We start from the raw sequence: 25,713 nt of genomic DNA on the forward strand, positions 1-25,713 counted from the left end.
AGAGAGAGAAAACGTAGAGAAATAGAGAGAGAAAACGTAGAGAAATAAAGAAAACGTAGAGAAATAAAGAAAACGTAGAGAAATAGAGAGAGAAAACGTAGAGAAATAAAGAAAACGTAGAGAAATAGAGAAAACGTAGAGAAATAGAGAAAATAAAAACGTAAAGAAATAAAGAAAAGAAAGAAAATAAAGAAAATTAATATTAAAATAAAAAGAATGAGTAAATAAAGCAAATGAGTAAATAAAATAAAATAAATAATAAAATAAAAACAAAATAAATAAGCAAAACAAAATAAAATAACCAAAATAACACGAGCAAATACAACGCGTATTAAAATGAACTAAGCAAACAAAACTAAAACGAGCACATAAACCAGCAAATGCGTCAGACGAGCAGATAAAAACGCGGCAGGCGTCAAAAACAAAAGCAGCAGCTTAAACGGCAAACAGCCAGCAAAACGAGAACGACACGAGGGCAACGGAAGGACCCGGGCGCAGCCCCCACCCCTCCGCGGGGGCCGGGCCACTCACTCCTCCCGCGGCGGGGCCGCCCGGCCGTTACGGCGGGGCCGGAGGGCGGCGTGTGACGGGCCGGGGACGGACGGACGGGGGGACGGGGGGACACCCGCACCCCTCCGACGCCTCCCGGGCCGTGAGGGCCGGGCCGGGCCGGGCCGGGCCCCCTGCCCCCCCCCGCCCCCGCGCGGTGCCGTCCCGCCGCACGTACCTGGCGCCCGGACACGGCGGGGCGGGGCCCTGCGCCTGTCCCCCCCCTCCCCCCCTCCCTTCCCGCTCCGCTCCGCTTCCGGGGTCCGGCGGCGTGACGTCAGCGCCCGCGGAGGGGGCGCGTCGCGGAAGGCGGAAGCGGGGAGGCGGCGGGCCCAGCGCGGCCCCGGGGGGCGCTGAGGCGGGCGGGGGCCGGCGGACAGGAAAACGGGCAAAATGCTGAGGTCGGAGCGGTTTCGCCGCAAGTCTGCGCGGGAGAAGGTACAAGGCGTGTCGCGCAGGTTGCTCCCGGCGCTGTTCCGTACGCGGGTGGAAAGCAGGAAGGCTCAGTGACGGCAACAGCCGCGGAAGGAGCGAGGGAACACGGCTCGCCACGCAGAAGGCCTCGGAATGCGGCCTCGTAGAGCAACGGAACAGCACGGGTTGGAAGGGAGACGCAAAGGTCGTCAAGTTCGGCTCCTGGCTCCACGCACCGCCACCCAAAAATGATACCCCGTGTCTGAGAATAGTGTACGGGTGGGTCTCAGACGCCATTAGGCCCAGTGCCCGACCACCTCTGGGTGCAGAACCTTTCCCTAACCCCCAGCCTGACCCTCCCCTGTCCCAGCTCCATGCCGTCCCCTCGGGTCCTGTCGCTGTCCCCAGAGAGCAGAGCTCAGCGCCTGCCCCCCCGCTCCCTGTGAGGGAGCTGCAGGCTGCCATGAGGCCTCCCCTCGGCCTGATCCGCTCTGGGCCCAACAAACCCAGGCCCCTCAGCCACTCCTCACACATCTTGAAAAGCAATATCAGGTAGGAGACGAGTAGAAGCACTCCTTAGGGACCGTGATAAGTTTTTGGACATAATATGTGCATTATACTCATTAATGAGAGAGAGGTCAGAGTCTGTTACGCACCCATGAAATTTGCAGATGACACTAGGTTGAAAGGTATTACGAGTAATGATCTTCTTGACTACAATGAGAGAAATGGGAGGAAATTTAACAGTATAAAGTGCAAAATCAGTCACTGAAGGCACAGTACGCTTTTGCTGTAAACTCATTAGTTGGGGTAAATGAGGAGAAAGGGGGTCTCTTTATTAAGATTAAGATTTCCTGAAGACCTCTTGAGACCTGGTTTCTGTATCTTTGCCATTATGGCTAAGCCATCTAATCACAGATGGTCACAGATCTACAGCAGAGAGGCATTTCTCTCTATTTCTATTTATTTATTTATTTATCTATTTATTTATTTATTTTCTGGGATGAGCTAGACATCCATCATATATGTTCACCTGGATTTGATCTGTAAAGGAGTCCTTACGGTTTCCACGCCTTCGTTTTCCCCCTCTAAAATATAGGTAATAAAATAGAGGACACAGGCTTTATTCCTTACTCATGAAACAATTAGGAAATTTAACTTGAAAGAAAGCGAGGGGGTTTCAAAGAAGAAAAAAATTGTCAACTGCTAGTCACGTGAAATTAGCAATGACGCCGCACTGAAAGCAGCATGGAGGGGAAAAAAAAAAAAATCAGACATGGGAACATGGAGAAAAGCCACTAAACTAATAATGGCTTAGAAGCAAGGGGCCTGGGATGCCCTGGGACAGTGAGAAGAGCAGGCCAGACGATTGGTGAAGGAGGCACTGACCTGGGTGAGTGTCTCTGCCAGTGTCTGTCTTCAGCAGAGGTGGGAATAGCTGTTCTCACTGAGGGCTGCAGTCTGCATGACAGAGCATGAAATTTTCAGTGCTGTCAGTAGGAAAATACCTTTTTTTTTTTCTTTCTTCTTCAATTTTGAGGCAAAAATGTAACTCAAAAGAATTGCACTGAACATGGGAGAAGTTATTTTAAGACTTCATCATCATATCTAAAGAGGAGCACACCAGGGGAACCAAATATTTGTAGTGTCTATGACAAGTGATCATGGTCTGAAGACAGTTCTTATTACAGTAACATAAATACTGCTTTAACAAGGCTTATTTCAAATGGCTGGAAAAAAAATGTCAAGTCTCATCAACTCAAAAAATTGAACGGAAAAGCTGAATGAAAATATTATGAATGAAACCACTTTGAACCCCCAAACATGAGTTTCTATTGTTCAGTACTGTAGCTTAGCAGAAACAGGGAAGAAGCTCTTAAGATGATAAATATAAATGCATACTAAACAGACAAAGAGGGAATTTCATAATAGATACCAAGGAAACTAGGAATTATTTGAAACTTAGATGAAACAAGTCAAAGCATAAAAGGGATAAACCAGCAAAATGCAGTATTTTTCCTTCTCATTCTCTGCTATGCATTCTTTATGGTATGTTCTTTGTCATCCTAGATTTTTATGTGTTTCTATTGATTTTATTTATATTTTTTGCCTTCTTAAAAGCAGCCTGCAAAACTCCAACTGGCACAAAGACACCGAAACATAAAGCAAGATAGGACAAGAAATTTGGAATGACAGAAGGCGCCTTGTCTTTTTTTCTATTTTTTTTATACCACCCGCTCACAATTAAAACTTTATCTCCTCCAGATGACACACAGAAGGTGGGCAGGATTTTAGAAGCAGCTGATGGATGATTGTAGCAAGTAGGATGTCTGACTTTAATAGCTATCCTGCAATGCAACTTTCCTAAGCGGTTGTTAAATGCTCCTGCGGTTCCGTGCTGGTAGAATACCGTAGCTGTTTCTTCAGACGTACCTACATTTCTTCTTTCATCATCTGATAATGTGAAGTATTAACCTCTTTAGTCCTCTGTGAGGTAATCGTAGGTTAAGAGCACTATAAACTGCACAAGCCTGGTTAGCAACAGGGGCACCCAGGTGTGTTAAGACTGATCACTTTTATCCTACACGGGTCTGATTTACATTTATAATAAACATAAAGCGGTTTGTTTGTACCACTTGAGCTTTGTACTGAATCCTGAAACTGAAGAACGAGACACGAGGATGCAAAGGGTACTAAGGTAGAGGAGAATCACATTATGCCTCTGCTCTGACCACCTATTGTCGTACACACTGTTAAAATCACAACATCCTGTTTGAGGGAGAGGAGTTTCTTTGCACAAGAGGAATCACTGCTGAGCAACTTCCTTCCAGCTCATGTCAGACTACAGATCTGGAAAACACACATTTTTTTTATTTCTTTTTCTAATAGGAAAAATGAGTATTTTTTAAACCAATGACGGCTTCCATTTCCAGAGATTAAAATAAGTAAATAAATAAAGCGAGGCTTTCTAATCTAGCAGTTGTATGTAAGAATAGGGAGCTCTAGGATGCATGGTTCCGGGAGAGTTATCCTGTGTCTTCTGGGACACAATAATTCCTCCTGAAACTAAGCCCAAGAGAAAAGATGGTGGAAGAAAAGAAAATCTCTTTTCAGAATTCCCTCTGTAGTTTCTGCTCATTCATTCTTGTGGCCTGACATCGATGGAATAGGCTTTTTGTGCACTCTGCACAGCACATAGATGCAGAGAATACATTTCGTGAAAAATAAAAAATATGTTAATTTTCCTGAGAAATATGATGTGTTATCTTTTGAGAAACACTTTTCACAAGAATTAAATTAGAAACTTCAAAAAAAATTACTGTGAAATACTGAAAACTCATGAAAAACCAACATTGTTCTTGAGTGCTGAAAAACATCTCTTCCTTTTGGCCTGAAAGTTCTCTTTCTTTAATTCGAAATTCTTATTCTGCTTGTTGTTTATACCCTGAATCTGTTTCTTATGTCTTATTCCTGGATAATTTATTTTGGTTACTGCTATTGTGCCAGAAATATGATACACAAATACTCTCAAATTTGTCTTCAGCAGTTTTGCTGAAACTCAAACATACATAAATCTGTCATGACATTCACTCTTATTCTTCATTACATGTTCTCGAGAGTTTTTACAGTCTGTTATGTCTTTGTTTTTCACTTATTGCTCTTGCATTTGCTGTAAAGATTAAATATATATGATCTATATTTCAAGTTCCCACTCCTAGTTCTTTGGTCCTGTATATAGTTGTTCAAAAAAAATGCCAGACTGGTATGAAAAGTTTTGGTGGAACGAATTTGAAGGCAACTCTGCTGACAGAACTTTATGGCCTGCGTTCTGCTATTTACTTGGCAGATATATGGGCTTATGATGTAAATTTGCAAAGTTATTTCGCTGCTGTTACACGTGCGAACAATTTAATTGTGCTTTGAGTTTTGAAATACCAGGCCTTCATACGTGATCGCATGATTTATTTTTTGCAAGAAGGTGCTTAGTGTGCCTGTATTTTTTTTCTGCTCCAAACTATCAATCCCTCAGCTCCACGCATGATTTTTAAATAAATAATGCATGTTAGAGCAGATGACTGCTCCAGGGTATTATATAACTTCTTTTTTAAAAATAAAATAAAATAAAATAGTACAACAGTCATCTAAACAATTTGTGTACATATAAAGTGGAGAAGCAAATACATGTACCTTGTGTGTTTTGTAGTTCAAGTGCACCTTTCGGCACTCAAGGTGGAAAAACGAGATCCCTACAAATGCACAGCACGATACCAGGTTTTTCCTGTTGTTCCCGCTTCAGAGAAGGAATACTGTGGATATCGGGGAGAGACCTGACAAAGCTGAACTAAGAAACCATGTCAAGATAGACCATGGATCATTTTAGTAGAGATATCTAGATTGAATTAGTGCATATTCCCATGACAGACACTTTTAAAAGACTGAAATCATGAATATGGAAAGAAACCAAACCAGCAACAAAAGTAACAGAATTAAAATAACAGTGTAAATAGAATAAACAAACAATCCCTTCTCCTTCCTCTCCCGCTCTTTAAACAAACACAGAAGAAGCAAACGAACAAAAAACTCTTACAAAACAACGTGTCTCACCTTCATGCTTGTGAGATTGGAGGTCAGCCCAAATATCAAGGAATGTTAATGGTAAAATGCAGAAGCTTTAACCAGCATTTCACTGCTGTGTGTGGAGAATCACTTTTGGTATCTCATCTCTACACACTGTATTTGCATGCATTTTGTGCAGTGCTGAGTAAGGCGCGGTCGTAGTCTCATCTGGAAGCATCAGGGGATGTCATAAAACTGACATCTTGGCCAAAACTGGGGAAGGAACGGGATGGGATGGGATGGGTTGGGATGGGATGGGATGGGAAGGCAAGGCAAAGGGTCATTGGCTGCTTTTGGTACAGAAATTCAAGAACCGTACAAGGGATACACAGTACTTTTCAAAACATTAAAAATTCAAATATTCTCTGATTCATGGCTTTAGAAGTACTGTGATCTGATAGCAAATGCTGGTACAAGTACAGTCTTGCTCAATACCGTTGACCAGGTCCCTGGATAGGTGTTGGAAGTAAGCAGCGTACCTTGTTCTGCTTAACTGTCTGTCTGGAGAGAAGAGGGGGGCAGATGAATCATGCAATACGTTTATGTTGCATTACTCCAGCTACCTCCATCATTCTGTCCATTAAAAAAGTAGATGGACATTTATGAAATCTGGGGGCCTTGACCGCAACAGGGGAGCTAGAAACTAGAAATTTGTTGCTGTTTGAAGGGACTTGATCTGTTTGCCTCTGAAGAAACACTTCATAGCACACATCGAGACATCAGTTTCCTGAAGTTAATACATACCTGCACGTAGGGTTTCTGCCAAGATTATTTCATTCCCAAAGCTTACTGTAGAAAGCAATCTCTTTGTTTGTCCATACACCACCTGCTGTTTCAACCTCTTACCTCCCAACTCCTCATTCCATTCTCTAGAGGGGAAGAACAATCTTAATCTACATAATAAAACCCATTTAAGTCATGTTTATTATATAGAATCGAAGATACCAACAAAGCGTACAGAACGTGAGTAAACAATTCCGTAACGGTGCTATTTCGGAAATATACAGAGAGGTGACACTCCACGTGAAGACGATTACTACATTTCTTGTATGATAATATTGCAGGTGGTCAGTTTGAATTTTACATGTATTAAATTGTTCGTTCCCTAAGACGGTGTATCAGGTTTGAGAAGGCATAAGCTACATGGGTTTGTAAATAGGTGTTTGACAGTTGGGAAGGCAGGTGAGTTACGGATTTCCAAACATAAATTTAAAGTTCAGAGAACTTCAAGGACACAAAACCTAGGTCAGAACACATTAGTTTTAGTTAAAACAAATGAAATTCATAAAGTATACAAATAGCTCCCATTATCCCAGGTAATGCAGGTAGCTTAGAACAGTTGAAAAGCGTAGATACTATGAAATGCATGTGGACCTTTAGGAGCAGGAGGAGTGTTCAGGCAGCCCCAGACCTCAAATAATTACCCAGGTAGGACTTACTCTAAGTCTCTGTGACAGTTAATTTGGAAAATGAATTATTTGCCCAGGTACAGCAGTGTAAACTGCACCTATGCTCTAAATTATATCAAACGTTAAGCAGTAAGTTTTTGAAGGATGCTTGAAGGTCATTGAGGTGGAAAACGAAACAGAGCCAAGATAACACATGAAGTGTTGTTTCCTCATGGAGGCCACGTATCACGTAGATAGAACTTTTTACATAGGAATTTTTACATAGGAACTTTTTACAAAGAGATGATGGGACAAAAGGTAAAGTACTTGGATATTACGCGATTAAAAACTCCCCACAGCTGCTTGTGTAACCGTATATTTGTCCTCTGGTAAATTCATCAAGGGACAAAGTATGTATGACCACGTAATTAACAGTTATCTTAAAGAACACGCTTTGGTGCATTGGTAACCATACCTCAGGTGTTTTCTACGAGTGAAACCTTGCTCTGCAACAGTCGCTTTAAGTGATGTATTTATTTATTGGGGAAATTTTAAAGAGGTCTCTTATCTCAGGTGATGGGATGTGAGGAAGAGGTATCAAGTTGTGGCAGGCTGTGCTTGGGTTGGGTTTTAGGAAGAATTTCTTCATGTGGTCCAGCACTGGAGCGGGTTGCCCAGGGAAGTGGTGGAGTTCCCGTCCATGCAGGTATTTAAGAGATGTGTGGATGTGGCACTGAGGGATGTGGTTTGGTGGTGGAACTTGGTAGGCCAGGTGGATGGTCGGGCTTGATGATCTTGAAGCCCATTTCCAACCTAGATCATTTTATGATTCTCTGAGGTGGTTGCAGTCAATCAGCAGCTGAAGTTTCCATGGATCTAAAGGGCCCAAACTAGCAGCCATCAAAATTGTGCTAGCCATGACTTAAACGTCTCCTTCTCAGCTAGGGATAGGTGTCTACATACAATCTTAATTCAGAAGATCACTTTATGTCATTAATACTTGGCAGTTCTTCTTGAGAATGTTGCTACAGAAACACTTTTTCAGGAAAAAAAGAAAAGGATTTGGATTTACTTTTACTTGTTTGCATGTTTCCATGCTTTTTATTTTTATTTTGTTTTGTTTTGTTTTGTTTTTGTTTCGTCGGCTTTGTGGAGTTGCTTCGCTTGATGTAAACTGTGCTCAGATGCTTTTGCTACAGAGAAAGGTAGCAATGGAGCCTCTGGTTCATTACGAAGCATTTTGCTGGTGGGTATTACAAGGCCAAACCTGACCCCCAAACTGCTCAAGACCTTATACGCATTTCCCATGCTACCTGCCGTATGACACCAATCAGTTTAGTCTACCAACCAAGTCTCGTCGTCCATTGATAGAGGGAAAACCAAGCTCACACTTGCCCAATTCTTGGGCATTACCTTTAATTGTTTTAGAGCTGCTGCTTCCACTCTTGCCACTGCTTACCACACAGATGGTTACTGCAGGGAAGCAGCTTCCCATCGGCCAAGACCCACTTGAGATCTATATCCTGGCTTAGAAGTCTTCCCATTGCCATCAGGTTACTCTCTTGTTTCAAGCATAAGGCTGTAAGTCTAATTGCTCAGTCTTCCAATTAGTGCCTTGTAAGTTTGAATTCTGTCTTTCACTACGAATGATTGCATGTATTTTTAAGGAGTTCCGTAAAATAGTTCTGTGTCAGCATATAATTGGTATCTTTCTGTAGATAAGATTCAGTACTATTTTGCTAAGACCTCCCATCTGAGAGGAAAATGGAATATTTCTGTGTGAGGAGACTAATTAGAAGAAGCCAGGCCTCATGCCTATCTTCCACTGCTGTGAGGATGTGGAGATGAATTGGAGAACATCCATTCACCACCGTGCATATTTCTAGAACAAACAGCTTTGTTGCCTGTGGTCTTTACAAAAGCCCTCTGCCAGAATAAAGCGTGATCTATGGGAGACTGTTTGTCAGGACAGCAGTCACTAAAAGGCAGGGGTATGTCTCAGCGTCTGTCATTTTCCAAAATTCTTGCTCTCCCGTCTGTCCCCCTGGAGTTTCTTTACTGTTAATGCTATCTCAGTTTTTTGCCCTGCTTCTAATTTTATTGACTGCCTTTCAAAAGTTCCAAGATGCTAAGACTTGGAGCGCCCCGAACTGGATATTGAACAAACATGATTGAAGACATTCCTTGCCACAAAGTCTCTCATTTTCGCCACAGCTTAGTAAAGAGAGCTTAGCATACTAAAATATTAGATGAGAATTAGGTGTCAACTCTAATGTCAACCCTCAAGCACTTAGATTGTGCTGTCTGATCCAATTCACTTGTATAAGTATAATGATTTTCTTTTAAGCTACGTGCTGAGCCAACAAGGCCAGCTTTTGCCCACCCAGAAAGGTCTGCTGTACATAACAGACTTTTATCCTGATTTTTGCCTCTCTTTCAGGAGCATTTAATGTGGTCAGACTGCACTAGTCATGCAACACAGGGACAGTACTGCAGCCAGCAAATCTGGCCGTCATTGCCTTAATTTATTAAGGCTAAATGTACATGTGAGACGTTCCTGGGTCAACAAGTACTGAGAAGGAGACAGTACTTAAAATACAAAAGCAGAACATAGTGGCATTGTGAACCTATTGCTCTCCAGAATGAAAGCAATCTTAAGTCAGTTATTGAATCAGAAGAACTTTGTCTGAGAATATAGAACTATTATTTATTTTAAAAGTGCCAAAGAACGTAGCAGTCTGTTATACAAGAACTCCTGATTTTACACACCTTACAATGTAAAAATAATCAGCTCTTCCAAGTGTCTTTCATTTTTCTTCAATTAAGGGTTTAAGTTTAAAGTAAGCAGTCTTGATAAATTAATGGTATGTTTAGCAATCTTAGTCGTACGACTCTTATTATTACTGTAATTTCTTTGAACAAATGTGAATGTTACCAAAGCGTGTGTTCAGCATACATGATGGTGTCATGATGATATTTCTTTTATACCCTGAAGGTCAGTTAACAGGATCACTACACTGCCAACAAACCAAGCCCTGCTGTTTCTCACCGAGGGACAGGTTCAACTTCAAACACACGTTATCCTGCATTCAGACTCTGGAAGTATGTACGTACAGGTTTGGATAAGGGAAACATCCAAATAAAGTATTGTGCAAAGGTACACCTTTTATTCAGGCTAGTTTTTCTAGCTTCTCAGTGCCACAGTGTTAAAGATTATAAATATACTGCTAAGAAAGACAAAACTGTCTTTCTTAACCCACTGGGTTACTGCTGAATTAATTTGGCTGGGAGAAAAGGGAGGAAGGGGCATAAAAATGATTTTTTTTTTTAACATGACTGTTTATAGATTATTCCAGAACCAGGCATGTTGTGAATTTAAAGCATCATAACCAGTTTGGAATCGCCCCCCATATGGGCATACCCATTTCAGAGCAAGTGAGGGTTAGCTTATTTCACTTGCAAAGTTTATCATATTCATAATAAGGGTTTCCCAGAAGCAGAGCTTTTTCACACACTGTATTTCAGTCAGTTCCACCACATAGACAGAAATTTGCTTTACATGACTATACAAAAATTTAATTATGTACAATAGATTTTGCTAAAGCAGGAAAGCCTATTCTAACTCCAAATTCCACAAGCACAGACACAGTATTAGTATGGCTTGGAGCATGTATGCCTCGTGTCAGAATACTGCACCTGCCGTAATAGGCAATCCCTGTAGCCATTTTTTAAGCCTCAAAACCACAACTAATCTTCGAAGGTGAAATACGAAGAAAATAAAAAGTGTTTTTACACTTCATCACTCCTTTATGTTCCCAAATGACAGTATCACTGGTAGAGGAAAAAGTCTGTTTTATTTTTTAAACAATATTTTTAGAGTTTGTGAAGTACCAGTGCCACATATCCCTTTCGCTGATGCAGTGTTGTAACAAGATCTTTGGAGATTTGTAAGAAGCAGCAGTCCCCATTTTCATTTTAAACGGTCAAATATTTTATATACATTATTTTTTTTAAAAAAAAAAGAAAAAAAAAAAAAGAGCAATTAAGAGGAGGAAAAACTGCATTTCAGATTAGACCCTGTGGCAGCATTACTTTTAGGATCACCCATGCTGCTGCTGAAATCTTAGGAAAAATATATGCCTCCTTTCCTATTCAAGTGGTCTGAGCTATGCCCATAATAGCATCTGTGAGAAGATGCACTGGGAATAGGCAAAGCTGCAGCTCAGATTACAGCTTTACCAAGATGTTACCAGAATCCATCAGCAGGCAGAGGAGATAGTTACCTTGGACTTCCAATGCAAGAAACAAATAGAATAATGATGGGTTATGTTTAGAGGACTGTGGAAATACTAACCGCAACCTCTGTATAAAAATTGTCAAAAGAGGCTCTTGCCTAACTCGATAGGTATTTTTAATCTGTGAGGAAGATCTCTAACTGGAAACAACAACAGCAACAAAAAACAGTATTTGGTAAATCTGTATATTACACAGGGCTTACTTTGAAAATGAAATTTTACTATATTTATCAGAAACAAATATTGGCTTCTATATTCTTTCTATTCTCAGTTCACTGATAAGATAGTCCTTTGATCACCGCCTAAGAATATATATATATTTTTAAAAATGAAAAGATCCATCTCAAAACCTTGAGTGCTGCCAGCAGGTTTCACTATGATCAGTCTTTGAAGCCATGACCCGCTGGACAGCCTTTGCTTGGGAGTAATGGCCAGCTGTACCCATCCCAGAGCGACTCGCCAAGGTACTGCAGACCCATGGCCCAAACCCATCCTCTAAACCACACTAAACCTTTTGTGTGGTTTAGTGCCAGCACTAAGCAGAGCACGAGCACCAAGAGAAAGAAGAGGTCCTTGAGCTCTGCTCCGACGCCAGCCAGGTACGAAATGGTAGATGCCAACGCATCACTGGTGTTTGCTTAGAATGCGCCCAAAGTTGCCTTATTTTTAGATGCCACTGTGAGTTTTATGATTTTGAAGCAGCTCTTGGTTTGCCATTCAGGTTTATGCCTCTGCAGTATCAAGAAACACCTTCCTTGTTTTGTGACATTGACATCTCCATATAGTGTCGCTTGTCTTATGCGTGCGTTAACAACCGCTGCTTGGATGGGGTGACTAGACAATAACGGGGGAACATTCTTTAGTTTAAAACTCCTACTCAAGATATATATTCCTGAGATTTCTACTCCTGTCAGTTATAACTAAGCCATTAAGTTAATCATGTTGAATTCAGAAAAAGGTGCTACCCGAAACCTGTCAAGGTAATTATTCTTCTTTATCCTCTGAGGTAGGAGTGCTTTGTGTCAAATAAACATTTTTTAAGTGTTCCACCATAACTTTCTCCTCGTCTTCCAGATCTGCACCTTCTTTCATCTCCCACCTGAAAGAGAAAGAACTTTTAATTAACATTATTATGTGTTTTAAACCAGTTTTCAGAAAAGAAAGCTCAGACCAAATTTGTTACCAATTCGTTGCTGTTGTGTTCCCCCCTCACCACCTCCATTGCATCAGCCAGCGCCACTGAATCATACAAAACAGTAAATTGTTGTTGTTGTCGTGGCTGTCTCCTTCATTCCCTGTTTAAGGTATGTGTATAGCATCTGGCTATACGGGCCCTTACGTGTGCAAGTGTCCCGGATGACTGCTATAAAACCGGGTGACTGGTTTCCTCTTTTTCCTTTTGCCAATGCACTGACGAGTCTCTTTAAACCTTGGCAAAAGAAGTGCAACTTTTAATTTGAATTTATGGCCCTCAGAGTCGCTCTGAAACACCACTTTACCAGCCGAATAGACTTACTTTAATTAACACGAGTTGTTGCGTATTTTTAGGTGGAGGAGTTGTTTGCTTAGAAGGAAGACAACTGAAAATGCTAAATGGAATGCATTCAAAACAGTTATTGCCAGAGGAATAATGCACAGGAGTCTAGCAGTCTTTGCTAATGGATGCTTAACAATAAATCAGCAGATTCCTTTTAAAGACAGTGACTTCATAGTTGTCAGCACATTTCATTGAATCTTAAACGTTAGTGTTGGTAAAAATCTTCAATGTCATCCAGTTTGGACATTCTTTAGTGTTCACGTTATAAAAAGTTATTACTAATACATTACATTACCATTTTATCAAAAAGTAGTCTATTTTTAAAGCATTTAAGCAGGTCCAATGAGGATAAGAATGTCTTCAATGCATTTGCTTAACAGTACCCATGAATTAAAGATCTATGAAATGAGCTTGGCACACACCTGGACTCTCATGGAATTTTGAAATTGTTCCACTCTTACGCTTAAAGTCTGGGGAGAGTGTTGGTTTGTAAAAGACTACTGGACAGTAAGCAAGAGGGCCACAGCATTTCTTTGCTCTTCTGGAGGGGCTGAATATTCAGGTGTCTGTGTTCAAACACAGAAAAGAGTCAACATGTACTCTTTTAAAGTTGGTCCAAAATGGAAGGTGTTTTTACTAGCATATCTAAAATGTGTGACAATTGTTTTGGCAATAGCAATTGGTACAAATCCAGTTAGCCAGTTCAAGCGATGTGAATGCGAATTACATTACCATCACGAATTACTTTCACAATGCAAGCTTCATCAATTGAACAGCCAACCTGTACGTCTGTGTTATTTCAAGTTATTGCTAACATAGCCCTTGGAGAAAATTTCCAAATACATAGCTGTCATACATTTTATTTTTCTCTGGCCATATCTTGGAAGATAACATTAAATCAGGATTCCAAAAGGGTACTTGAGCCAATCCATCATATCACCATGTTGCTTATATATAGCTACAGTCCATATAACCATAATAATATCAGTCAGAGTGTCCGGATATGTGGTAAAACAAACTTTCATTATATTCTTCATATTTAAAAGAAAATGTGTTTAAAATAAGACGCCAACACCTTTGTAAACCTTAGGGTAGAAATGGAGGTTTTCAGGCCATTATTACTAGTGTACTCAGAATTAAACATTTGAAATATTTTTGCAAATACACAGAAACACCAAATACTGCAGGCGACATATTGTATGCACCTGAGGAGAATTGTTAAAACCTTTCCTCTGCATGCTGTTCCTCTCCATATTCCATAAAGCTGAAAAAGGGGGAGAAAAGCTAGCAGAATATTTTTCAGACAGATGCAGCAAAACACTTCAGCAGAGATAAATAACAGGAATCACTCAAGCTGGTCCCCTAGACCTTAGATCATGAGGTCAAAAAGGATACCTCGCCTTGGGAGGGCTTCTGTTTCCCCTCATAAATGAGGCAAGAGAAGAAGTCTTGGTTTGTGCATCCTTAAGCTAAGAGAGGGCAAGGGGAGGAGGATTCAGTACCCTAGGAAGGTTCAGCTATTCCAGCTCAGCTTTTCTTCGCAAGGTATCAACGTGCTGTCCTTGCTTATAATTAGCGTCAATACATCCATTTAGATAAACAGCCATACAGGAATATGTTCCGTGATGTTTGTCTCTCCACTATACTCAGTTATAAAAGCTAAAGAATCGTTATTATTATTATTATTATTTATTTTATTTTTTTTGCAAAGATGCAGAGAAAAATATTTTTTCAGGGATCTTTTAAAAACCATGTACCACATTTTAGCAGGGCTAGATTTAAGACATCCTGATACGATTACATGTTGTAAAATATATGTACATATATTTTGTAAATTGTACTTATAATCCCACGGAGTCACTTTTTTTTTTAAAAAAAAAAAAAAAAATGTAGTGACTATATACTATGCTTAGGTGCCTGTTACAGACCAAAGGGAAATATATGCAGTTGATAGCAAAGAAGAAACATTCTAAATCAGAAATAAAACATACACAGTCATACCTCTACAGGGACACAGATAAGTGGCACAGATTTTACCTGCTGAAGATTGCCACTTTTAAGGAAGTTTCATTAAGAAGTTTCCTTTTCATTGATAAGTTTAATAGATACTGTTTGATTAGTTACTAAGTGCTTAGTATAGTTCATTATTAATAGCCAGTGTGTAAAGATTTGAGTGAAAATTGTGCAAAAAAAAATAACAGGGAAGAGTAAATATTAACAAAGTTGGTATGAAATGTAAGAATGCTACGAAATTCAGATGTACTTTGAACTTGAAAAATCGCCTTACTGGTCCTGTTTGAGAGACTAACCATGCACTTCTTAAAGCTTAGACAACACAATGTATGAAAAGTGATCAGTTTACAAAAAGGGTCACCCTACTATAAACATTCTACTGTGGTATCTTGTGTGTTCATAACAGTGCTTATGTAGTATTTTGACATCTGTTGCACTTCTTAATAATTGCAGCTCTTAATAAGGACTTGAAAAACCTTACAACATACTTCACTTAATGGAAGGAAAAAAAAAAAAAGAAAACACAACCACTGGAACTGAAATCTATGCTTGCCATACTGGCACCATCGTTATCTCCTGTGGTAAAGCTGGCATCTCAGGTCCTCTTGTAGGGAAGCTGGTAAATGATGAAACATTAACTGTACAGCTGTACATTAGATAGCTGAAAATATGCATTTCCTACTGCATAATAACAGCCATATTTAACAATTGCTATGTATCAAAAAATAGCAATACATTTGAGACAAGGGTAGGAAATAATTCACATCCCATCTAAAGTAGACACAGACAGTGCCATTCAGACAGCATAATGTGGGTAAATATTCAGGCTTAGACTACCACAAGCTCCTAAGTTTCTCTATATTTTGTTGAATTACCACTGGAAAGCTTTACAGTTACACTATTTTCAAGAAGAATTTTGATAAAAACAGTCAGTAAAAGCAGAAAAGGTCTCTTTCTGCCAAGTACCGTGCAAGAAAATAAGTCAAGGGTGGGAAAAGAATAAAAAGATACGCTTAAACTTAAATCCCATTCCTTCTTATGTTTATGTGATTTAAGAGTTGTTTCATGTAATGTTCATGAAAATATTTTCCACATATTCATCTTCATTTTCTTCAGTAAGCTGTTTTGCTGTAATTTTCAAACTTCCGTCTGAATGAATTTATTTATAAATAACACTATAAACTGAACGAGGCAAAAGAAAGCCATAATTTGTGCATAAACAACTAATCAATACAATTTTGTGAAACTGAAATGAAATTCATCCCATTGTTTCATAGGTGCAGATTTTCTGCAGGGGACTTATCCCTCATATGGGCTGCCAGCTGTGGCACATTCTCTCATCGTGTGATGCGCTTGCAGCTGTGCAGCCCTCCCAGCTCTGCTGGCCCCGGTGTCCCTCTTTGTTTAAAGAACATTTTTCATGAGCAAGTACTTCCCTTTTAAACTTGAGTGGAAGTGAAATGATTAATTGTACTTTCTCCAAAAGAAGTCCTCATATTTGTCCCTATGTTTGCTCCTTGTAGAATATAATTACGAAAAAATTTATTAGCTGCTTGATGAAGACAAGATGACCATTTTTTTTTTTTTTACTTTTATTTTTTTTTTTGGCTGTACATCGACAGAGAAAGAGGCAAGCGACAAAGCAAGCATGAAGCAGAGGCGGGTGTTTTGGTGTTTCATTTTTGCCTTTTGCAACCTCCACAGTAGTTGTAAAACACCAGCACACATCCTGTTCTCAGACCTGTGCTGGAGCTTCGTGAATTTTGGTGAGATTTCGGTCACCTTTGGATGAAACAACCATTATCTCTGTGCTAGATTACACCCGTATATTTGCACCTGAGATGGAAAATGTGTGGGTTCTGGTAGTTTTGGATAGTTCTTGATGTTTTGAATTTATACATTTAAATTTATGCATTTAAATTTATGCATTTAAATTTAAATTTATATGCAATTATATGTTTTAACTAAAAAAAAAAAAAAAAAAAAAAAAAGAAATCCCACCCTTTTATCTTTAAATACATTGGAATAACGTCAATAAAGTCAGCACCATTCCCTATGATGAGCTGCAAAGGGTAGAGAAATCCCACTCTTGAAGAAAGAAACATCTCTTGCTCATGGAGCATTTTAATTAATTATATTTTTGTTTCCCTCAGTTCGTGGAAGACGGTTGTGGAGCATGGTCCTGCAGGCACTGAAACAATTGTTTTAGCAACGTCTATCGTGTTATATTGCATTGTGAGATGAGGAATCTCAGCAGCTGGTATCTTGTTTGCCACTTTTAAGTATTAGACGAATATACATCTCTGTAGCTTTCACTTCCTATTTCAGCTGAAAATACACCTTTTACAGCACGAGAAATCATAGCCCGTGAAATGTATTTTATGCCTATATTAGAAAGACATCTAAATCCAATGTTTGTCCTCAGTCTCAAGTCCTGAGAAATCTTCCAGCTTCTATGCCAGACCACGTTTTATTTTTCTATTGGTACCTTAATCAGATTGCATTTGGTGAAAATATTTGTAAGACTGTACTAACATTTAAACTCATTAAATTTTAACAGTTCAAAGGGTGTCTGCTTTGCCTTAGTAACTGAATACTTCTACTAAACATGTACTTCCCTGAAGGACAATAGAAATACAGGGAGGACGACAACAACCATCATACACAACTACTATACTAATGAGCAAGACCCAAAGCAACAATGCTGTGAATGCTAAGATTTTAGTAGTGATATTCACGCTGAAATCACACCAACTGGGACAAGGTCTCTGTGTCTACCTAGTGCAAACAAGTTCCTGTCTTTCTTCATCCGAAATAAACAATATACAACTGTAGAGGAAACTTACACTGCTTTCATGAAAACATATGTGAGAATAATTGTCCTTCACCGTATTCATAATTAAATCAAACCTGAAAATTTCAGTACAAACCGTTCTCTGATTCTCTGTTTCTGTGAAATAGAAACTTCACAAGTGTTGGAATGAGATGATGAAAGATCATTTTTCAAGGCAAGAACATAGCTACGAAGAATGTTGTCTAGGACAGGGGAAGGCACACAGCAAAAATTTTGTGAGAAGCTTTCCTTCTGGAATTGGAAAGAAGAGGCAGTGTTTAGCCACCCTTCCTGTTAATGTTGGTTGCTGTCTCTTATCTTTGAAAGATGGTGAATCAAGGCTCACAGACACCAAGCCATGAGTTGCAGAGAGAGGGAACATATTGCTACAGGATGCAGCTTTCTCTTATGTCTTTTTTTAATTTAACCTTTTTCTTTCAAATTCATAGCACAGTAGAAAGCATAGTACGTATAATACCTAAAATAAGAAAGAGAGAAGAGGAATCATACATTTCTAATAGTTTTCTTCCACGCTGCTTCAGTCCACAAATAGTCCTCTTGGACTAAGGCACCTGAATTCCCATAACGCTTGTTTTAGCCGGGAGCTTGGCCAGCTGGCTTTCGCTCTGAGTCATGGAATATGTGTCTTCTGAAAGAGGGACTTGCTACTGCATTTAAGTGCATTTGGGAGTGAATTAGATTCTGTAATAGCATGAAGAATAAAAGACTTATGGAAATATACATAGATCAGCAGGATTGTAGAACTATAATGCTCTTGAGTGATGAAGTGAATGTGAGCACGCTCCCTGTGTTGGCAGGGTTAGGAAGGGTGCTTACCACTCTCATTTGTTGTTTAATAATAAATTATACTTGTCCTAATTGGTGAAAAATTGGCTGAAAGCTTTTTAAAGACAGGGCAGGTTTTAGATGACCTGTTCATTTTCAAATATTTTAATTAAGAGCTATATAAATTTAAATCCAACATGGACACATTTGGTTTCACCATTCTATAAGTGCACAGTGTAGGTTTTTATTCAAAATTATATCTGAATTTGCAATGTATTTTTGATTTCCTCGATTTTTCAAATATTTTTAACCTAAACTGGCATTTTCATCTTTTCCAGTAACCAAATGTGTATAAAATGTTTTTATTCAAAAGAAAGCATTTTGATTTTTTGCCGTTGCTTTTTACTGAGTGAAAAGCAAAATGAAATAAACTTATTCAAGTCCTAAGCAAAGTTTATTCACAAAGAATAAATTCCTATTTACAGAAATAACAGTGGTATGATCAAATATGCTTATCGCCTGCAGGTTGTATCCTCTCCCCATTCTTTTATTTCTACTCTAGACCATCCCAAGAAACTCTGGGGAATGTATTGAATTGCTTGTGTGAGTCTCTGAATTAAGTGAGAACATTTGTATCCTTGATTGTGCAAATGCACACAAAATACCAAGTACACGTGCACACACATATACTCGAGAGAATGATGCGTAAGCATAGCAGACTAATGATGCAGACATTCAAGATGGCAGATTTTATGGAAGAATGGGATCAATAACACTATGGGTAAGCTAAGTGCTAGAATGCGAATATTTAAAGGGTTTTGCATTTTGTGTAATCTTTGTAAATTGGTAATTATTTTTCAAGGAAATCAAGAGGCGCAAATTCACCAAAGGAAGTATGTTATGATCACAGTGCTGGCACCATTTCCATTAAGTAAATACAAAGTTTACCTGCGTATAATCACATGGTAGAGCTTGGGAAGCAAAGCACACGTAGAGCTTAGTGACCTGGTTTAGTGGTGGACTTGGCAGTGCTAGGTTAAAGGCTGGACTGGATGATGTTAGAGGTCTTTTCCAACCTATGTGATTCTATGGTTCTGTGATCTACTAAAAATATCCTGCTCTTCAAATCATGCACTGTTTGTTCCCTCTCTTCACCCCTCCCCCTTTTATTTCAATTTACAGAGGCTTTCCATAATGAATGTTGAAAACCCAATGTAAATACTTCAGAGGATTAAGCTTTCAAGTGTGGTTACTGTGGCATATATATGTTCCATAAATACAAACATAAGATATATCTGATGAGAAATTATATTTGTTAATTTGACAGGTTTGTGGCATAGGAATAAAAAAAAAATCATATTCTGACAACAATAAAACTTCCTCCCGTTGTTAAGAAGGGGCTACTATGATAGCATAAAAAGATTAATATTGTGAAAACATGGATTATCGTGGGAGTAATATAATCCCCTACTTTTCTTAAGATATTGAATTAAGTAATATTAATTTCCTCCCTTTGAAAAGAATTTAACTCAGTTCATAACTTGCAGAAAAAATGTGCAATCTAAGCAGAACACTTAGGGGAGCCAGGAAGCTGACTTGTACTGGTACCAAAAGGTTTTATTCAAATTTAAGCAAATGTTATGTCCTTTCACGCTTGTAGCAAAGAAAAATCACTCCTGCCCGGCCCCTGGCCAGAACCCCCCAGTCTCCCACGAGGACCAGGCCTGCCCCTTCCCAGTACCTGGCACTCATCTAGAGCAGGGTCACCTGGAGCAGATTGCTCAGGGCCATGTCCCACAGGGGTTGGAGCATCTCCAAGGACAGAGACTCGACAATGCGGTCAAGACTTTGACCACCTTTTGAGTGAACAAGAGTGTTTTTCTTATGTTTGCACAGAATTTCCTGTACGTGCCTGTTGCCTTTGGTCCTCCGACTGGGCACCACTGAGAAGAGACCCTCACCTCAGCTCCCCCCCATCAGGGGAGATGTATCCACTCACCCCCTGAGCCTTCTCTTCTCCAGGCTGAGTAGTCCTACCTCTCTCAGCGTCTCCTCATTTCATCGTATTTCCCCATACCGTGTGGAACTACCCCAGATGGCACACAAACACCACATCTCCTTCACACCTATAGGAATCCTAGCAGGCAGCCTTACCAAAGGAAACATTAGCCCCGTCATTAGTGCTGTCCCATATGGCACAGTTGTCCCCTCTCAAGCATGCTGCAGCTGCATCTAGCGCTGACTAGTACGTGTTCGTGTAACTAAAGATGGTATCATATGATATTTCTACATGGCGTGAGAAAGCGTTGTAGATAAATGCCAGAGACAGCACTGAATGAGCTGGAAAGAGCATCGTTGTGTTCGCGTGGTACTGGCCCAAGCTCAGAAGGCCATACCTGCAGCTAGGAGGGCAGACTTTGAATCGTTCAGAGGGCCTTAATTTTCACATTTTTACACATTCTAAATCTTCAGCTTGCAGTTTGAGTTATGTTTGGATATAGTACATTTATATGCTATCTTAAAAGTATAGAGTGCCTTATGGAAAATGCTGACAAAAATCCAATAAAGAATATCACAAGATGGTACACAAGCAAAGGCATGTTACAGGGAATATAATCCCAATACCATATACAAGTAAAATAGTTATCTTTCACTAGTAGTAAAAAGATACCTATACATGTTTCAATATACACCAGAATGCACTTTTTTTTGGGTCCCAGTAGGTAATTTTCTGGATGGACTATCATCTTTTTGTGTAGTTTCCTCCATCTTTTTAGGCTGGACCCCTTGGGAACATGTAGTCAGTGAGGAGAGTGTCTCCGGCGTGGTGGCACAGCAGATGGGGTTCCTTGGGTGTCCCGTCCTTCTCCCCAGCTCACAGCTTAGGTATGGGACAATTCCCTCAACCAGCAGCAGTCACAGTTCTGCTGTTCTAGCACGGATCTTGGTCAAATGCTCTTACTAGCGAAGGAAAGCTCCCTTCTGCTCCCAAGGACTGGGATCAGCCCATAAGAATAGCATCACTTCTCTGAAGTAACTTGTACCCTGAGGAAAGGAAGCAAGTTTCCGCCGCGTTATTCTATCCATGCAAACCTGTCCTTGCATGGAAAAATCAAAGTGATTATAGCTTTTGTAATAGCTGAAATACTGAAGTAAACGTGCCCAAATCAGATATCTCTAGTGTACATCAGTACTTCATTTCCCTTTCTGAAACCGGCAGGGCAAGTGTGGTCCTCCAATAAAGAACAGCATGTGACTAGTGCCTGTATTTCTTTTCCTATAGAAAATAGATGTCTAATATAATAAAATCTACAATTTCTTTTCCAGGTCTGTAGTACTTTTTTTGAAAGGCAACTGTATGGAAACTGTGCACTAAAGGACATGATCATTAAGGGCTAATACTGAGTCAGAATGAATTTTTTAATGTTAGAGATTGAGATATGCCAAAAATAAAACAAAATAGGAGATGGAAAGGCCAGAATAAATTGGCTGGTTTCCATTGTTAGATACAGAAAAAAAAAAAAAAAATTGAATTCAACAAGCCCGGAAGCCTAGCAGCTGCTTCTTATTTTATTTTCAAAACTTAGTAACTGGTTGTACAACCTTTTCTCATGCTCCCTGAGGACTACCAGGGCTGGACTGAAAAAGCAACAACCAATACATGCAGAGATACCATCTCAAAGAAGAATAACACAATCCACAGATATAAATCTACATAACATAACAAATCAATTACGGACTAGAAAACAGGTGAATAAACAAATACAGACAAGGAGATAAAGTTAGATAAACAGGATCTCTGTCCACAGTATGCTTCATTCTTAGCAGTGGCTCCTCTTTCATTGGAGTATTGCAGCCCTTTACAGAAAGGTTCATACAAAATAAAGAGAGAAAGAAATACAGACAAACTCCCCCCCCCCCCCCCCCCCCCGCCCCCAATGCTTGGAACTGAAAAATCTTTCTATTTTCCTCAGTTCACTCCATGTGTCATACAAGATAATATTGCTTTTACCAGTGTAACTAATATTTACATCCAGAAATGGGAAAATCAAATCTGAAAAACACTGAAAACACTGCCACAAATGCTAAGAGAAAAGCGAGGGAAAAGAGGACTGAAAATTATGGAAATCTTGCAGACCGACATCATGTAACCCAAGCAAGGGAGAAAACTAGAAGAAATTCCCTAATAGTATTCCTGAAAAAGGCAAACTGTGTTCTCTCTTTGTTCTCTGCTTAGCTCAGGTCCACTACTTAAGCTGTTGTTCAATGGGAAAAGATGAATAAACGACGACAAATTTCACGTGGTTTTGCTCCATTACAAAGACTGGTGACTCTGCAGAACAGCATCCCAACCTCTCAAACACGGAACTGATCTTGAGCAAAGTATCTACAGAAAGTTACTTCATAAAGATACGTATTAAATATATTTTAAACTCTCACGTAGATTAATTGATTTGCTCAATATGCATGCACCTGGAAATATTGTAATTGTAAATAGCATTTACTCTATTTCCATACACATCTTTAGAATACTAGCTAAATAGGGGGTTGATTAAACAGTAACACTACATGCTGAAATGTCTTAATAGACCTCATATTTACGGTAGCTTTCTTTTACTTCTCCATTCTTTGGAAAGTCAAATGCTACTGTGCAAATATCATTTTAAAGATTATGAGGCTCTAGTTTTCAAGCTCATCCAGTACAATAATTTAAATTATAATGTTGGTTTTATTGATGCAAGCAGTGATTGAATGATTTTGCTGTACTTAGCATAAATAGTAAAGGAATTGGTCTATTACGTTATTTTTCATTACTCTGTTAGAGTTGGACTACCCAAAACCTTGTGATACAAAGACAAGAAACAAAAAAACCACAACTGCACATGAATATAGTATGATGAAACTTAGCTGATCTGAACACAATGTATCTAATATTGATTTCGTACTTGATTTTGTACTTGCTCCAGTGAACATTTAATTAACTTCCTATTAGGCTAGTGAGAAGAATATTTGGCAAGTGGCTTGCCAAACTTTCTCCTGGCTGTCATTGTTTTCTAAGGGAGATACTATTTAACAGATAAAGCAGAAAGGCAGTTTTACATCTGATTGACTAACTAAAAAGAAGTGGAAATCACAAAGCAAGGAGGAGATGGATAAAGAAAAGGATATGCAGGAAAGCGATACCACCATGCAAAGTCTTGCTTTAGACATGCAGATTTTAATTGAATTGCACAGGTATGTTTACAATTTTTGCCGACCCAGAAAACAGAGATTTGGTAGAATTTTTTTTTACGTGTGCCATCATTTAAAGGGAAAACACATTTAGCATCTAGAAATCAAGAAGATATCCCTCCTGCGTCCCGAGAGTGTAGTGGTTTGGCCATTGCAACACCCTGGCAAAGGCAAACAGAGCTCACACCCCCACGCTGCTCCCTCGGTCAGGGATGTGGGGAGAACAAGGCAAAGATGTGCAGCACTCTGTTGGGTTGCCACACTGTGATTCTACGAGGGTTTTATTAATTCCTTAGCACAAGAGAAAGGAACTGCCACCGTTGGAACAGGTTTGAAATCTCTGACATAAATACCATTTCCTCTCCTTTATTGACTAAGTATACTGAAATCAAGCCAATAAAATCTATATATGATCCAAATAACGCGCTTCCATATAGGAAGGTCTGGAAGATCTCCAAAAGGCAGATACAGGTGGAGCCTACGGTATCTGGCAAAATGCCTATAAATTAAGGCCATTTTCAGCATTTGAAGCAGGATTTTGTAGCCTATTAACTTCTTTGCAGCTGCTTACACATTTCACAGAACATGATGCTAAGCAATAGCGTTTGATCTACCCTGATTAGGATGGATTTGAGGTAGTGACGAGTTAAAAAATATAATAATTTATTACCATATTTGAGCTCCTGGTAATGCAGTTTTTATTTCTAAAAATCAGAAATCAGCACAAAGTTCAGCGCTTTCAGAAAAAGAACAATTCCTGCATAAAGAGCTGCCAAAGAAATAAAGAAATGATGGATATTACAATAAATGAGACCATGAAGCCAAAGTCAGTGCAATGCTTCTCTCCTTTTTGAAATTCTAATTTTCTCCATATTTCTGCTCAAGGCAAACAGCATTCTCACTACATATTTGTGGAGCATCATGTGAACTTTATTCTAGGATAAAATATTGAAAGAATAAGCTGTTGAAAACACAGTGAAATAGTTTTAATTATTCAGTATTTTTAATAAGAATGATAGATTTAGAAATTACAAGGAGCCTTATGATCATAAAACGTAGTGTCTGCTGCAGCTGGCACTTGGAATTTCTATTCCATCCCAAGCAGCCATTTTTATGTTTCTGAAGAATCTGGAGCAGCCATAGAGGTGGCTGAAACCATGCTTTGAAGGTAGAAGTGGGCACTACGTAAATGTATGCTTTATCTGTCTACTTAAAACACATTAAAATCATGACTAAGACATTTTAAATCATGACTAAGTCACTTCAGAGACAGAGATGAAGTGCTCGCAGCCTACATTAAATTTTTATGAGCATAAGAACCTTTTGATAGGTCAAGCACAAAACTACATTGTTGGCTTATTGTTATCTTACAGTCATTCTCATCTCAGTTGAATAAATGCCAACACACTCCTTTACCTTACGGCTAACCTTTTAGCATCCCTATACCGCCTCTCAGCTACAGGTAAACCAGAGCATGTTTAAAAGCCAACTGCAGTACCGCAAAACACAGACAAATATTCTCTCTTGTCAAAAAGAATGACCTCTCCCTTAAAAAAAAAAAAAAAAAAAAAGGAAAAAAAAAAAAAAAAGATGAATACTAAGAACAAAGGGTATTTGGATAGAATTCTTTCTCCACCTTGAACTTTATTTTCTCCATAAGGATGCACGCCCTAAAATCCACGTAGAAAATTTATGAGAAGACCAGGAGAGACAGGCATCATGGAAGAAGAACTTTTGTGAAGGAGGAGTTTGTATTAACTCCTGGCTAATGCTGCAACACAGAAACCCACACACAGATCCACATAGAGCCCAATTTGCTGGATGTGGGCGACTATTTCAAGTTAGTATCATTACACGTTTACCCTTCTTTTAGTCTATTCTGAGCTAAATTCTAAATCTTTGCGCTAAGCAGGCATGGCTACCTCACGATCTACAAGACAAAGGAGACCAAATCAGGGAATAATCAGGAAGTGAGAGTTGTTGATGCACGTTACATTATATTCCAGTATTTTCTCCCTGCAGTACTCGCTCAGTAAGTAAATACAAAGA

At 39.3% G+C, this 25,713-nt stretch overlaps 2 protein-coding genes across 6 annotated transcripts in view; both read right to left on the reverse strand.

The window, feature by feature from the left end:
* FAM172A (family with sequence similarity 172 member A) overlaps positions 1 to 780 on the reverse strand; it is a 251,083-nt gene extending 250,303 nt beyond the window's left edge. Inside the window, exon 1 of the mRNA XM_035310870.1 lies at positions 728 to 780. The gene's annotated coding sequence lies outside the window, so the exon portion shown is untranslated. The remainder of the gene's footprint in view (positions 1 to 727) is intronic.
* A 5,706-nt stretch (positions 781 to 6,486) lies between these two features.
* KIAA0825 (KIAA0825 ortholog) overlaps positions 6,487 to 25,713 on the reverse strand; it is a 252,687-nt gene continuing 233,460 nt past the window's right edge. For 4 of the 5 annotated variants that reach the window (XM_035310864.1, XM_035310865.1, XM_035310863.1 and 1 more), the window contains one exon: positions 6,487 to 12,362. In XM_035310864.1, the coding sequence (XP_035166755.1) occupies positions 12,248 to 12,362 (115 nt within the window). In that variant the 3' untranslated portion in view covers positions 6,487 to 12,247. The remainder of the gene's footprint in view (positions 12,363 to 25,713) is intronic. The other variant, XM_035310860.1, reaches the window with a different exon arrangement.

This window comes from Oxyura jamaicensis, chromosome Z, assembly GCF_011077185.1.
Source record: "Oxyura jamaicensis isolate SHBP4307 breed ruddy duck chromosome Z, BPBGC_Ojam_1.0, whole genome shotgun sequence".
NCBI lineage: Eukaryota > Metazoa > Chordata > Aves > Anseriformes > Anatidae > Oxyura > Oxyura jamaicensis.